At 58.9% G+C, this 15305-nt stretch overlaps 2 protein-coding genes across 3 annotated transcripts; both read left to right on the top strand.

Annotated features, from left to right (window-relative positions):
• Positions 1 to 1722: 1722 nt before the first annotated feature.
• On the top strand, positions 1723 to 5746 carry NME4 (NME/NM23 nucleoside diphosphate kinase 4). Its single transcript, XM_044747296.2, has 5 exons — positions 1723 to 1880; positions 3053 to 3186; positions 3439 to 3540; positions 3641 to 3753; positions 4309 to 5746. The coding sequence occupies exons 1-5, from the start codon at positions 1790 to 1792 to the stop codon at positions 4430 to 4432; spliced, it is 564 nt and encodes a 187-aa protein (XP_044603231.2). The 5' UTR covers positions 1723 to 1789; the 3' UTR covers positions 4433 to 5746.
• A 1075-nt stretch (positions 5747 to 6821) lies between these two features.
• DECR2 (2,4-dienoyl-CoA reductase 2) lies at positions 6822 to 13760 on the top strand. Of its 2 annotated transcripts, XM_070485338.1 has the most exons (9): positions 6822 to 7186; positions 7717 to 7785; positions 8628 to 8679; positions 9310 to 9445; positions 10690 to 10814; positions 10892 to 10985; positions 11188 to 11292; positions 11806 to 12020; positions 13124 to 13760. In XM_070485338.1, the coding sequence occupies exons 1-8, from the start codon at positions 7107 to 7109 to the stop codon at positions 12018 to 12020; spliced, it is 876 nt and encodes a 291-aa protein (XP_070341439.1). In that variant the 5' UTR covers positions 6822 to 7106; the 3' UTR covers positions 13124 to 13760. The 2 variants fall into 2 exon arrangements, with proteins under 2 accessions (XP_070341439.1, XP_044603101.1); XM_044747166.2 differs by lacking the exon at positions 11806 to 12020 and having other exon boundaries at positions 6878 to 7186.
• Positions 13761 to 15305: the final 1545 nt, after the last annotated feature.

Here is a 15305-nt window from a genome sequence, read left to right as displayed (position 1 = left end):
CCAATTTGCCTATTTTTTTTTACCTCAAAATGAGTTTATTTGGGAATAGCCAAAAGAATTGCAATTTGGGATGGGCATGCTATGGCAAACCATAGGCAAATCCAGAAAACAAAGGAGGGAGCTGCCTTTCTAGAGGGAAGGGAGAGTTGGCCCCGGCTGTTCTAAAGGAAAGTGCACTGGGAAAGAGTGACAGTTCAGGGCCGGCTTCTCACTGGCTGAGCTGCAGCATTTCTGATTGGCTGAGCTGTGGTCTTTCTCATTGGCTGGGCTTCAGCATTTCTGATTGGCTGAGCTGTAGCATTTCTGATTGGCTGGGCTGTGGTGTTTCTGATTGGCTGGGCTGCAGCGTTTCTCATTGGCTGAGCTGTTGCCAGCCAGGCAGAGAAATCTTCCTTCAGGAGTAAAGTAGGTGTACTTCCTGTGGGAGACGCAAGTGTCCTGTCTGTTCCTGTTTGGTGTAGTTGATGATGGGTGATGGTGGTGAAAGCTCCCCCTGCAGACCCTTCTCTATATTTCTTAAGGTTTCTTTTATTGATTTCCACACAGAGAAAGAATATCTCAAAGCAACAACCTAACTTCCCACTTTAAGACAGTGAAAAAAGAAGGCTACTTGTAGTCAGCCCTGTACTGGAGAGTCCAGCCAGAGCAACTAAGAAAATGAAGTAAAAGGCATCCAGATTGGGAAAGAAGTAAAATGATCTCTATTCCCACATGACATAATCTTGCACGTAGAAAATTCTAAGGAATCCACTAAAAATCTATTAGAACTAATAAATGAGTTCAGCAAACTTGCAGGATACAAGATCAATATATAAAAATCAATTGTTTTTTATACACTTGCAATGAAGAATTGAAAATGAAATTAAGAGATCAGGGGGCTGGTCCTGTGGTGTAGTGGTTAAGTTCAGAGGCTCTGTTTCATTGTCCTGCGCCCAGGCTGGGATCCCCCTGCATGGACCTATGCATCGCTCATTAAGCCACGCTGTGGTGGTGTCCCACATACAAAATAGAGGAAGACTGGCACAGCTGTTAGCTCAGGGCCAATCTTCCTCAAGGAAAAAAATAAATAATTAAAAAAATAAAAATTAAAAAAAGAGTATAATAAGAATAAATTTTTTTGAAAAAGAAATTAAGAAAACAATTCCATTCACAGCAGCATCAAAAAGCATGCATGCCTTTTCAAGAGCTCACTACATAAGATCGAGCAGGAGACCTCGTGTTTCAAACAGTAGGTACGTCAGAAGCCCCTCGGTAATAAAGGGGAGATTTTTTCCCCACCCAAACGCTCGGACTGAGCGGAGGTTAAGGAGCCCTGGTCTGACCTTGCCTGTCGATCCAGGTGCACCCTCCAGCCTTTCCTCCGACCCAGGGTGAGAGTGTAATTCCCTAGCGAGCCCCACGTCCGGGGAAAAGGCAGCTGCGAGACGCGCTGTCCAGGACCGTGCCGCAGGGGCACTCGCGTGGGCCCCTCCATAAAAAATATCTAAAATGATGTTTAACGACCTAGTGGGTATGAAGATGAACATAATCGAGGCTGGGTTCATTACTACTATATGTTTTTTTTCTTCCGATTTTAACAGAAACTGACAATAAACACCTCCACGAGCCCTGCAAGGGGAGCAGGGTCGGGGAGGCACTGAGGGTGGCGTGGTCTGGGGGCCGGGCAGGGGGGCGGGCCGGAGGCGGGGCCTGAAGCCGGGCACCGCCCCGCCCCGCCCCTCCCCCTCCGTCCCTCCCCCTTGGGCTCGGTCGACCCCGCGCGCAGCCGGCTGCCGGCCCGGCGGGCGTCATGGGCGGCCTCTTCGGACGCGGAGCGCTGCGGGGGCTGCTGTGCGGCCCGCGGGCCCCCGGGCCCAGCCTGCGCGCGCGCCCCAGCTCGGGTGAGTCGGGCGCCGCGCCGCGCGGGGAGGGAGCGGGCGGGGCGCCGCCGGCCTTTGTTGGCGCGCGCGCGGGCCGGCGGGCCGTGGGGCGGGGGACCCGGACCCCCGCCGCCCGCCTGAGTCGCCGGGAGGCCTTGCTCGAGTCCCGCCGCCGCGGCCGGGGCCCTGCACGCCCCTCCTCCCCGCTCGCTGCCCGCCCCCCCCCGCACCCCTCGCCCGCCCCCAGGTTGTCTCGGGGCCGCGGGGCCCGAGGGCACCGGAGCGGGAGGAAGCCAGAGGCGTGGTGGCCACGCTGGGTGGGGATGGGGGTCGAGCGGACCAGGGGCTCTTGAGGGGGGTCGTTCTCGGCAGGTGAGCACTCCCGACGGAGCCGCTCCTCGGGGCGTTTTGTCCAGGCCCTAACTCTGCCTGGGTGTCCCTGCCTGGAGCCCTGGGGCTCGTGTCTGTAGCGGGTCCCCTGCCCCAGCTGCCTGCCCACGGCGTGCGTCCTGAGGGCCTGATGTCGTAGTGTCCCAAACGCTGGAAAGAGCGAACTGCTATCTTCCACGGCACAAGCCAGGCCAGGCTAGATGGGGGGGCGGGGGGCAGGCACTGGGTTTTGGGGGAGCAAACACGACAGTGGGGCGTCCTCCAGCAGTGAAAGGATGTGGTGGGCACTTACTGCCTGCTCTCCAGGCCCAGCACACGTTGTGGTTAATTTTCCTTCCTGCCTTTCCTTCGCTTCTCCTGGGTTCCCTCAGACCCTCGCGATGTGGCAGGTTGGGGGTTCGGACGTGTCTGTGCCATCCCTGGGAACTTCTGGAGTCTCGCTTTCTTTCCAGTGCAGCATCTCTGGGCCTCCGGGTGGCCACTGAGCCGGGCTCTGCCTCCCTGGGGCCTCCAGCCCTCTAAGATGCCTTCCTAGTGGACACTGGCTCCATCATGGGCAAACTTCAGCCATGGCCTGGGAGGAGCCATGGCCCCTGCGGCAGGCTGGAGGCCCTGGGGGACCCACTGCCCCCGTTGTCCCCGACAGGCGGTGCCATGCTCCGCAGCTCCTCCCCTCCAGAGCTGCTGTGGTAGAGCCAGACACTCTGAAGCCCAGCTGACACCTAGGCCCTGGCAGGGGAACTCCGGTCGGGGAGACGGGAAAGGGTGAAGTGGCGGCAGCCCTGACCCCCTGTCTTCTACAGGAGGGCCCTCCTGGACCCGGGAGCGGACCCTGGTCGCGGTGAAGCCAGACGGGGTGCAGCGGCGGCTTGTTGGGGATGTGATCCAGCGCTTTGAGCGGAGGGGCTTCAAGCTGGTGGGGATGAAGATGCTGCAGGTACCAGGGCTCGGCCTGGGCCTCTGGGTGTCCCTCTGGGGACCGGGGGGAGGGGTTCTCATGGACCTCAGCCGTAGAAGGGGGCGGGGGGCGGGGAGGCATGTGTCCTGTGCTCCTGTGGCTGACGTGCTGGACCATCTAGGTGTTATCTGCAAAGTGCCCTGAGGTCAGGACACCACAGTGACTGCCCCAGTGACCTGTGGGGGTCCCTCTCTTGGGGCTCCTCTCACCTCTTCCCCCAATGCCACCCAGGCGCCAGAGAGCATCCTTGCTGAGCACTACCACGACCTTCGGAGGAAGCCCTTCTACCCTGCCCTCATCAGCTACATGAGCTCCGGGCCCGTGGTGGCCATGGTATGGCGGGGCAGTGGTAGGGTGGAGGCGGACAGAGCCCAGAGCCACGGAGCCCTTAGTGGCCTCACTTCTCCCAACCTCATTTATCTGTGTGCTGCAGGTCTGGGAGGGCCCTAATGTGGTCTGCACCTCGAGGGCCATGATAGGGCACACTGACGCGGCTGAGGCTGCCCCTGGCACCATCCGGGGAGACTTCAGCATCCACATCAGCAGGTACAGGGGCCCTGACACACTCGGCTGGTTGGAGCTGATGGGCCAGCTCACTAGGGGTTGAGGAGGGCCTGCATTTGGGGTGGCAGGCCGCTTCTAAGGCAGGTCCACGGGACCTGGGTGTCTTGCTGGGCAAAGGTAAAGCAGAAGAGACTGCTGATGGTGGGATGTCACACCTCTCGTTTGCTAGTGCAGTTTTTTCAAAGTGCTTTCACGCGCACAGGAGGTGATGAGGCATTCCCTATGTGTCGTGTACATCCTCTGCCATCATGGCCTGTTATCTGACTCTTTCTTGCCAGATACACCCAGGGGTTGGCACGGGATGACAGGTGGGCAAATGGGGCTCCCAGAGACAGTCTGGGCTGGCCATGACGTTGTGGGTAAGAGGCTGAGGCCAGGCTGGAACCCAGCTTTCCAGTCCCCCCTCTCTTCCTTTCCTCGCCGCATAATCACCCGGCTGGCTCCCCTAGACAGTAAGGGATCAGCAGACTGTCCCCGGGACCCCAAAGTGCACACTGAAGCCTGTGCCTTACCTCTGCTGCCTATCACCTGGCACAGAAATGTCATCCACGCCAGCGACTCCGTGGAGGGGGCCCAGAGAGAGATCCAGCTGTGGTTCCAGAGCGGCGAGCTGGTGGACTGGGCAGATGAAGGCCACCACAGCAGCACCTACCCGGCTTGAAGCTCAGGCTGCCCGCGGCCACGCCAGCATCCACCCAGGACCAACTACCTCTGTCGACAAGAACTTGAGCCCACACCCACGCTCTGCCCATCTATCCCAGACCAGCTCCCTGTCCACTTTCTGCCCCAGCCCAGCCCAGAGGGGTTGAGCCACCAACCTAATGTGCCTTTTAGTATCTTAAGCCAGCAAGAGACTGGAGCAAATCCTTTCTCTACCAAAGTGCCAGACAACCTTTGGGGTGTCTCCAAAAGAGGGTAGTGTGACCTCCCCTCCCCCAAAAGGTCACTGTGCTGTGTGTTGGGGGGGGGGGTAGTGGAGCGCTCATTATGACTTCCACCATCTCTGAGGTAGGAAGGAGGCCTTTATGCAGAGTTGTAAGCAGTTGAGAGTGGAAATGAAGCTTACCCTCTCTCACGCCAGTAGGGAACCAATAACTTTGCTGAATGTATGAGACAGGCAGAGGTTCAGAGACCTCCAGCCTGAAATCAGGGAATCCAAGCAGAGCCCCTGAGCTGGTGCTGTCCCAGCCCCAACTCTGATCCTGCTGAAGGAGGAGCTGCCTGCCTTGGGCAGGACTGGAGGGTGGCAGGAAGGGGTAGGTGCAGGGGGTGCATGGGGCTGAGGGTGGGGTGAGACCACCCCCAGGGCAGAAAGCCTGGTGATCTTGGCCCCTCCTCTTCATGGCCTTGTGTAGCTGAGGCTGCCTGGAGCTGTGTGGTTGTTTTCAAGTCACGTTGACACTACACACATCACACCTCACCTGGTTGCCAGGTGTGTCCGTGGTCACTCATCACAGGTACTGGACTCTGCACATCATTATACCTGCTGAGGTTGACTTGCTCTTCACTCCACTTTTTGACATCTTGGTGAGGGATGCCTGGATCCTGGATTCACAGCGTCAGTTTGTGGAAATTAATCACAGAAACCTTAATTAAGTTGGAGTGGGGAGGGCCTGTAGGGGGAGCTCACACCCCCATCACATCCTCAATTACACCGAGCAGGAAGAGAGGGACACTTGCATCATGGATGGTAAATAAAACTACTTTACTACTGAAGGAAGATTTCTCTCCTCACCGGGTGACCGCCCAGCCAATGAGAAGCGCTCCAGCTCAGCCAATGAGAAGCGTTACTGCCCTGAACTGTTACTTCCCCCCAGGGGACTTTCCTTTAGGACGGCCCCTCCCTACTCCCCCTTTTCTATATAAAGTCAGCTCCCTCCCTTGTTTTCCGAAGTTGTTTTTGGTTTGCGATAGCATGCACATCCCAAGTTGCAATTCTTTTGGTTATTCCCAAATAAACTCATTTTGAGATGAATTAGCAGGCTAATTTGTTTTTAAGTTGACAGGTTGCTACCTGTGCCTCCGCCTGGGGGCAGGGATGAAGTGCCCTGACCTTTCATATCGGCCATGAAACGGGTCATTTCAGGAACTGGCACCGAGGCTGACTCTGAAGGGAAAAGGCTTCCTCGCTTCCGTGGCTTTCTGGGCTCGTCTCCTTCCCTCTGCTCCTCTTCTGTCAAGTTGATGCAACAAGGCACGGAGATGTCCAGGGCACTGAGATGCTGAGCGCCCCCAACCACGTGTTTTAAATGCACGGCTGAGCCCCGAGCGGTGGGGAAAGCCGAGGGGCCTTGGGCCGGTCTGCGAGCCCTGCCTTAACCCAGGAACCGCGTGCCAGCTGAGTCCAGCTAGCTCTGACCACGGCACTCACGCCCGATCTCGGCAAAGGGACTCGAACCGAGAGCGGGATGGTCACCAGGCCTCCACGGCAGGAGCCTGCCGGGCGCAGTGCGCCTGCGCTCTCCGCCGTACTCCGACCGACTTCCAGTCCCAGCAGGCCGCGCGGCCACTGTGGGCGGGACGTCCGGGGAGGAGCGAGTGCGGCGGTGGGCGGGGCGTCCTGGAGGAGAGTGGGCGGCGGTGGGCGGGGCGTCCTAGAGGAGAGTGGGCGGCGGTGGGCGGGGCGTCCTAGAGGAGAGTGGGCTGCGGTGGGCGGGGCGTCCTGGAGGAGAGTGGGCGGCGGCGGGCGGGGCGTCCTGGAGGAGAGTGGGCGGCGGCGGGCGGGGCGTCCTGGAGGAGAGTGGGCGGCGGTGGGCGGGGCGTCCTAGAGGAGAGTGGGCGGCGGCGGGCGGGGCGTCCTGGAGGAGAGTGGGCGGCGGTGGGCGGGGCGTCCTGGAGGAGAGTGGGCGGCGGTGGGCGGGGCGTCCTAGAGGAGAGTGGGCGGCGGCGGGCGGGGCGTCCTGGAGGAGAGTGGGCGGCGGTGGGCGGGGCGTCCTGGGCGGAGCGAGCGCAGCTATGGGCGGGGCGTCCTGGGCAGAAGGAGCGCGGCGGTGGGCGGGGCGTCCTAGAGGAGAGTGGGCGGCGGTGGGCGGGGCGTCCCGGAGGAGAGAGGGCGCCGGTGGGCGGGGCTTCCCGGAGGAGAGGGCGACAGTGGGCGGGGCGTCCTGGGCGGAGCGAGCGCGGCGGTGGGCAGGGCGTCCTGGGGTTGGAGGAAGCGTGGGCGGCGGCGAGTAGAGGCGCCGACGGCGGCGGGCGTGGCTCCGCGTACCCGGGCCAAGTGGGGCGGAGCGCGGACGACCCCAGACACCCGCCTGTCCCGGAGGCCGGGGCCGTTGCTCTGATCGCTCCCGGGCGGGTGCCTGCCGTCCTCGCCGTCCCGGCGCGCGCCGAGCGCCATGGCCCAGCCGCCGCCCGACGTCGGAGAGGACGACTGTCTCCCTGAGTACCGCCACCTCTTCTGCCCCGACCTGCTCCGGTGAGGCACGAGCGGGGCTGGGGCTCGGGGCGCCCAGGGCGCAGCCTCTGGGGAGGTGGCGCTAGGACTACGGTTTTACCGGGATGTCTGAGGACCCCATGCCCCGGCGGCCAGACTGTCCAGATGTCCAGGTGGCCCTGGGGTTGCGAGCGCTCCGGTATTTTGATCTTTGCACCGCTGAGAGCGCGGTCCGATTGTCTTGGCCAGTGGTGGTGGGTATTCTTAGTGGTAATCCTGGGAGAGAGGGGTGGGTGGGGAAAGACTTGTACGTTTTGAAAACATTTCTCACTTAATTGATAACTTTCCGAATAGAGAATTTTAGGTTGAAATATTTTTTCCTGAAGACCTAGAAAGCCTAGCAATGCAGGATTTAAAAAGCAACGTTTCATTTTCTTGTTACAAAAGTCATCCATGCTTCTTGTCAACAATGTGGATTTCATAAGGTGCAGAGAGTGAAAGTCCTCCCAGAGCCACCCGCGTCCCACCACCCCTCAGTTAACAGAGAGACTCTCTTCATCTTCTTCTCTCAGGGACAAAGTGGCCTTCATCACAGGTGGTGGCTCTGGGATCGGGTTCCGGATTGCTGAGATTTTCATGCGGTGAGCACTGCCCTGTGTGCTCCGTGCCCACTCCCGACCCTTGCTTCTCCTTGCATGGATTCTGCTGGATCCTGGGATCCCTGGGCAGGATGCTGGTGGGTGGTGGGAGCGCCTCTGGGCAATGGGCCATGGGGGAGCATCTGAAATAGGTCAAATGCTGTCTTGAGGGAGGCAGGACTCCAGGGTTTTCTCCTGGAGGTTAGTTGAGGCTGTGCGACTCTGGCCTCAGCACCCACGTTTATACAAAGAGGGCAGTGCAACACGTTGAGGGAACTCTGCTGCAGGGCCCCCTGAGGCCTCACCATGCCAGGGTCTGGGGGGCCTGAGTTGACCCTGGCACTGTGCAGAGCATAGTGTCTCTTGGGACACAAGTTCTGTGACCTCAGGCCCCCGTCAGCAACTTGCCACCCCTCCCAGGGAGAGGCCCAGAGTTAATCTAGCCTTGGGGGAGAGGGAGCCTGTTGATATCCTAGGGACCCTTCCCCAGTTTCCCCCGGGGCCCCCGCTTTTCATAGCAGAGAGGTGAGTCCCACTGGACGAGGTTTTGGGAATTCATCCGTTCTGAGGGAGCTCGCATTCCTAGCTGGTGGCTTTGTGTGTGTTGCTTCTCCAGCAGAGTACGGCCAGCTGTGCTGATGGCACCCACCTGAGGTCCCACCACAGTTGCTCAGCCCTGCTCAGGCCCCTGTGTCCTCTGCCAGCTGTGCCTTCAGCCCTGGGCTGGTGCTGCAGCCCAAGAGATCCCTGGGGGAAGGGAGCTCTGCTTAGAGCACCAGGCAGGAGTCCACCTGGGTGTGTCCCTCACACCTTGCCACCTTCACACCTGCGCTCTGGCTTTGCAGGCACGGCTGCCACACGGTCATCGCTAGCAGAAGCCTTCCCAGAGTGTCAACGGTGAGGGGGTCTCTCCTGTGCCCACCCTGTCTATGGGTGGCTGTATGGGCCTGGAGCCTGGGCCTGGAGGGTCCTAGGCCCAGAGGATGGTGACACCAAAGCCTGCTCCTCTCCCACATATAGAGCTTCAATGGAAGTGGCCTCTCAGGGAAACTTTTGTGTTTTTTTGTGTAAATCTAATCATTGGGTCCTGTGAGGGGGCCCTCATGTTGGGTGGTACTGTGGCCCCAAGGGAGATCTCTGGGCTCCCCAGGGTTATGAGGGTGGTCCTCGTTGTCCCACTCACCTGGGACGAGAGTCTCACACTGCCACCGCTGGTCTCTAGCCAAGAACTGAAAGTCAGCTGGAGCTGCTATGGACCTATGACCTGTGAACAGTGGCCTGGAGGGTGATGTAGACGGAGGATCATGGGGCAAGCGGGAGGGAGAGAGTGTGGGATGTCTTAGAAATGTCCACCAGGGGTCGTGACCCCAGGGAGTGGCCACTTGCCTGCTGCGCCTCCCCAGAGCAAGGTCCAGCAGCAAACCTCGGCCTCCCGGTAAAACCTAGACACATCCCTGCCAGACTCTGACAGGCTGTCCCTGCCGGCCAAAGCCACTCGGCTGCTGCCCACCTCTGTCCGGCTTCTAGGCTGCCAGGAAGTTGGTTGCTGCCACCGGCCAGCGGTGCTTGCCTTTATCTCTGGACGTCCGAGCCCCCCCAGCCATCATGGCTGCCGTGGACCAGGCACTGAAGGAGTTTGGGAAAATCAACATTCTCATTAACTGTGAGTTGCTGTGGGCGAGGCCAGGGGGCTGCTGATGGGTTGCCAAAGAGTGAACCTCTCTGTTTGGAGCCCCCAGAACTGTTGTCCCAGACTCCAGGCCACTGTCTTGGCCTAGCTCTGCTCCTTCTGGGTCACTGCAGGCATGGCTCACCTGGATGCCCCGTGAACTCAGCTGAATCAGTCAGTGGCACTCTGGTGTCCTGAAATTCCGCCTAAAAAAGAAAAAATGATAAATTTTGTTTTTTTAGTACAGTTTTAGATTTGCAGAATAATTGAGCAGATAGTACGTAGAATTCCACAGTGTCCCCCATTATTAACATCGTGCATTTGTTAGAATTGATGAACCAATATTGATATATATTGTTAACTCTAGTCATAGTTTCCATCAAGGTTCATTCTTTGCTGAAATTCCCTTTTAAACATATCAGGGGTGGGAGCCAGCCCCGTGGCACTGCGGTTAAGTGCGCACATTCCGCTTCGGTGGCCCGCAGGTCGCTGCTTCGGATCCCAGGTGCAGACATGGCATTGCTTGGCAAAAGCCATGCTGTGGCAGGCATCCCACATATAAAGCAGAGGAAGATGGACATGGATGTTAGCTCAGGGGCAGCTTCCTCAGCAAAAAGAGGAGGACTGGCAGCAGATGTTAGCTCAGGGCTCATCTTCCTCAAAAAAACCCAAAAAACATCAGGGGTGTTGGTTTCCTTTGGCTGACGAAGCACCACCAGCTGGGTGGCTTAAAGCAATAGAAATACACTGCCTCACAGTCTGGAGGCCAGACGTCCGAAACCCAGGTGTCTGCAGGGCTGCGCCCTGTGCAGGCTCCGGGGGAGATTGTTCCAGGCCTTTCTAGTAGCTCCTGGTGTGGCCCGCAGTCCTGGGCGTCACTCCCGTCTCTGCCTCCTTCACGTGGCCTTCTCCCTGTGTGTGTCTGTCCTCTCCTCTTTTTGCAAGGACACCAGTCTTGGGTTTAGGCCTGCCGTAATTCAGGATGATCTGATTTTAACTTGACCACAACTGCAAAGATGGTATTTCCAAATACCTGGAAGGTCACATTCATGGGTACCAGGGGTTAGGAGATCAACACATCTTTTGAGGGACACAGTTCAACTTATAACATCTGTTATTCAGGAATTTGCCCAAATGCCCGGGTCTCCTTCCCTGTCCAGGCTGGACCACCCTGAAGGTCCAGATGCTCTAACTGCCCGGGGCTCCGGCACCATCAGCGGTCTCCTTCCACCCTGCAGGTGCAGCTGGAAACTTCCTGTGCCCCGCCAGCGCGTTGTCCTTCAATGCCTTCAAGACTGTGATGGACATCGACACCTTGGGCACCTTCAACATGTCTCGCGTGCTCTACGAGAAGTTTTTCCGGGTGTGTGTCCTTGTGGCCGAGGCCTCCCTTCTTCTGACCACCCGCTCATGCCCTGTCCCCTACCCCGTGTGTTGCAGGACCATGGAGGGGTGATTGTGAACATCACTGCGACCCTGGGTGCCCGGGGGCAGATGCTCCAAGTGCATGCAGGCTCAGCCAAGGCGGCTGTGGGTACGGGTGCCCCCTCTGATCTGCCCACCTGGGTTCCCATTGGGTCCCTCTCCTGCCTGTCCCTGGAGGCTGGCAGTATCCAAGTGAAGCTGAGCCCAGCGATGGGCCGTGGCATGGCCAGGCTCTGCCCCTGAGCACTAGCTCACACCTGGGCCACCCCAGAAGGCACAGCAGCGCTGCATTCTTCCTTCCTTCCATGCAGATGCAATGACCCGGCACTTGGCTGTGGAGTGGGGTCCCCAAAACATCCGTGTCAACAGCCTTGCCCCCGGCCCCATCAGCGGCACGGAGGGGTTGCGGCGGCTGGGTAAGGCTCTCGGGGAGCCCAGGCCCTCCACAGATGCTCCTCGGTCACAGGCCACACAGTGCCTTTGCAGGGCTTCCCTCCTGCATGGCTGGGACAGGCCCAGGATAAGTGCCCAGTCTTCAGCTCCCCAGGGCTGGCAAAGAATCTGTCCCCAAGCCGAGTCAGGGTCATTCTTAGTTAGTGCACACCCGTGATGGACTAATGGTCACCTGGACTTGGATAGCTGCTCCCTTGAGGTAGAGGCCACAGGGCTGCTGGCCGTGATACGTGAGCTGGACACAAAGTGGGGCACCCACTGAAGCTTCCAGAACCTTGGCAGGGTGTACGTCAAAAACCCCTGTGCTGGTTCTGTGGGGGTGTTACTCTGTATATGGCCTGTTCCTGCTCTGCCAGGATGATGCTAACAGTGCCCCCAACACTCCCGGATGAGGTTTAGGGAAAACTGGGCAGGGGAGGGTGTATGGCCTGGGGTCCTGGGGCTCACAGAGACTGAGCTTCGGGCTGCCCTCCCAGGTGGCTCCCGGGCCAGCATGAGGGAGAACGTCCTGGCCAGCCCCCTGCAGAGGCTGGGGAACAAGACGGAGATCGCCCACAGTGTTCTCTACCTGGCCAGCCCTTTGGCATCCTACGTGACCGGGGCCTTGCTGGTGGTTGATGGCGGGGCGTGGCTGACATTCCCTAATGATGTCAAGTTGCTGGCGGATTTTGCATCCTCTGCTAAGCTCTAGGTGATGTCCCACTCCCACCTTCTGGGGGTCACGTGTGTCCTTGGCCCCCTTCCCTAAACCCCTGGCCGGTGGGCGAATGGTCACTGTGTGTTTCCCCTCAATTCCTTGGGTGTATTCCTAGACGTGTTTCCCCTCAATTCCTTGGGTGTATTCCTAGACGTGTTCTTGGACACGTCGGGGTTTACACTACCGAACAGACCAGGCCAAGTGTAGGCAAGGCTGGGGAGGGGTCTTCCTGGGCTGACAGGTGGTGCCGGGAGGGGGCCTAGCCCTATACAGCTGCACCCAGACCTCAGGGCCTCCCTGCAAATGGGGACAGGCATGGCCTGCTCACAGCAGAGGGAGCCCCTTGCTCTCCAAGACCTGCCCTGGGGGACCCTTGAGGGAGGCCTGAGGGCCTGTTGGGTCCCTGGGGCAGGGGAGGGTGCTTTGGCTCTCTGCTTTCCCCTCCTCCCCCAGCAATCCCAGTGGTGTAGCCGGCCCACGAGGCCGCTTATCCTGGTTCTCTGAACAGCAGCAGCCTCTGGGAAGGCTGAGGAGGTGTGCCCTGCCTCATGGGGACCTCCTGTGCCTCTGAGCCCCTCTGCCCCCAAGCCTCCTGGACTCCCATTGCAGGGTGGTGGCAGGAATGTTCTGGGACTTTGGCTGACTCCTGCCCCATCCAAGGGGGCAGGTGTGGTGGAGGGACACCGAGGAGCTCACAGCATTTGGTCACACTGTGAAGCCATGGCTGGAGCAGGCTTCAGTGCTGACCCCCATCCTCCCTGGGGGTGGTTTGTTGATGGGCACAGGTGGTGCTGAGAAGTCCCTCTTCTGAGGCCCTCTGTGGGCCAGTGGCCAGCAGACACATCCTCAGTGCCAGTGGCATGTGGGCAACCAGGTGGCGGGAGGGTCTGGGCCTTGGGCTGGCACCCAGTCACTGGAGTGAGGAGCGCTCATCTTGGAGAGCTCTGGGAAAGGGCAGAGGGGGCTGCTGTTGTCTGCACCCCAAGAGGTGCACAAAGCCTGGCTGCCCACTGCCCTTGCCAGGCGCTGATGCAGAGCTGCAGCATCCTCTCTGCCCTGGCCTGGCCGCTCACGGCTGCTTCCCCTCTGCTGTGCAGGAGGCGGGCGCTGGTGCCCCTCGGTCCTCCCGCATGACCCTGGCATGTGCTGGCATTTCTGGCAGCCTCTGGATGCCTGAAGCAAAGGAGGCGTCGTGAAGGGGAAGCTGGTCCGCAGCTCACTCTTGGATTCCTGGGAAGCTGTAACGAGAAAACTGCTGTTCTGAGTCTCTGCCTCTGCATTTCACAGTGTGACGGCCTGCTCACAGAAGGGCCTGAGCTTAGGATTCCCGCCATAAATTCCTGCTTTGCCTTCCCCGGGGCACCTTTTAAAATAACCATTTTTGGTGCCGGCCCCGGGGCCGAGTGGTTAAGTTCGCACTCTCTGCTTCAGGACCCACAACTAGAGGATGCAACTATGTACTAGGGGGCTTTGGGGAGAAGAAGAAGAAGAGAAAAAGAAGATTGGCAACAGATGTTAGGTGCCAATCTTTTAAAAAATAAAGTAATATTTATAGTTAAGGCCATGGGAAGTTAATGACCTCTGCCCCAACCACCGTATACGTGACAGGTGCTTGCTGCTCTGCTCTCTATCTCCTGCTCCCTCGTGACCTGGGATGGGAGGACTGCCCTTCCCTGGCTCATTGCCACCCCCCCCCCATTCTGGGATCTATAAGTAATAAATCCTGTGACTGTACTTCCTTTGTGTGAGTGTGTTGAATCTGTGCCTTCAATCAGAATGACCCTATGAGTTTCACTTCCCCAAAGTGGGAGCTCGGATGCTGAGGGAGCTACCCGCCCACCCATGTGGGTGGCTTGTACCCCCTCATTCTGCAGGTCATAATCTGCATCTTCTTAATGCGTATTCAGAATACGTACACATTCTGCATGTTCAATACACCAGCTCTGGCTTCTCCACACAGACTGACGCCTCCCCCAGGGCTCCCCCTGGGACCTCCCACACAGCCAAGATGAGGAAGCTGACAATCCCAGCAGTGCGTCTGAAGCAGAGGCTGGCCCTTCCTTAGGGAGCCGTGCTGCGTCCATGTTCCCTCCCCATGGCCCCATCTCCTGGGTGCACGGGCAGGGATGACCAAGCAGTGAGGTTGGCCTGCCGACTTGCCCACACCACCTGGGTGTCTTCAGGGGGAGGCCAGCATTTCCAGAGCTCCCTCGAGGGTGGGGATGCAGCCAAGCTGCTGGGATGTCCCCCAATCCTGGGTCAGGGGCCAGCCTCCTTTCTCCTCCTGCCGCGTCCAGTGGGTGCCGAGGTGGCCCCTGCCGCCTAAGTGGAGAGAAGGGGGCATTTCAGGCTCTGTCTTCCCTTCCTTGCTCTCCCACTTCAAGACCTTTGCTCGGCAAAGGGAAGTCAAACCAGGGGGGCCAGAGAAGCGTGTCTGAGCCCCCACACCCCAGGGCTGGTGTCCTGGGTCCCCTCACCAGGGTGTGTGGGCTACCAATGGGATCTCTGTCGGCCTCTGGTGACATGGGCTGGGACGGCTCACCGCCTGCCCTGGAGTCCGTCCTCTGCTGGGACATCCAGTGGAGTTAGTGCTCAGTCATCTGGGGACCGACGTTCTGGGCCCTCCAGGTGACCAGTCCCTCTCGTCATCAGCACCCTCCCTCAGGCCCATGGGCGTGGGGAAATTCTGGCCCCTCGTTTGGTCCTTCGATGACATCCAGGCTAGGACCTAAGAGAGTCACGTGGACCCCTGGGGCTTGTTTCCTGTGCTGTTTGTTAAAAGCTCTGCTGAGCCATTTGTGTGGAGCTGCTCAAAGCTGTCGGCTGGCCCCCTGGCTGGGCACACGGTTCCAGACTCCCTGTCTGTTCTGCCCATTTGCATAAGCACGGGTGCTAGAGTTTTGCCAGGAAATGCATTTCCTTGAAAAATAATCTTTTTACTATAAAAAAATCTATTTGTTGGACTTTGCGAAAGTTTTTAGAAGGAAAAGGGAGACACTCAGAAAGAACTGCTGATGATCGGGTCATTTAGAGGTAGGAGGTGTGTTTCCTTCTTGTCTTTTTCTGCGAAGAGTTCAGAAAATGCTGCCTCCGAATCCTCGGACCCTCCGTCCTCAGGCAGGTGGAGCCCACCGTGAGGCCAGGAGAGGGCGTCTGCTTCTCTGGTGGGAGGGGACGTACTCGGACACAGCCCGGTCCCCAAAAGAGCTGCCTTACCCCACAAGGTCCTGGTTTGCTCCCAGTCAGTTCCTGCCACCATAAGAGCGTGCGCTGGAGCCC

Source organism: Equus asinus, chromosome 14 (assembly GCF_041296235.1).
Source record: "Equus asinus isolate D_3611 breed Donkey chromosome 14, EquAss-T2T_v2, whole genome shotgun sequence".
Classification (NCBI taxonomy): domain Eukaryota; kingdom Metazoa; phylum Chordata; class Mammalia; order Perissodactyla; family Equidae; genus Equus; species Equus asinus.
Note: the sequence above shows the minus strand (reverse complement) of the source record. Positions and strands in the feature narration are given on the sequence as shown.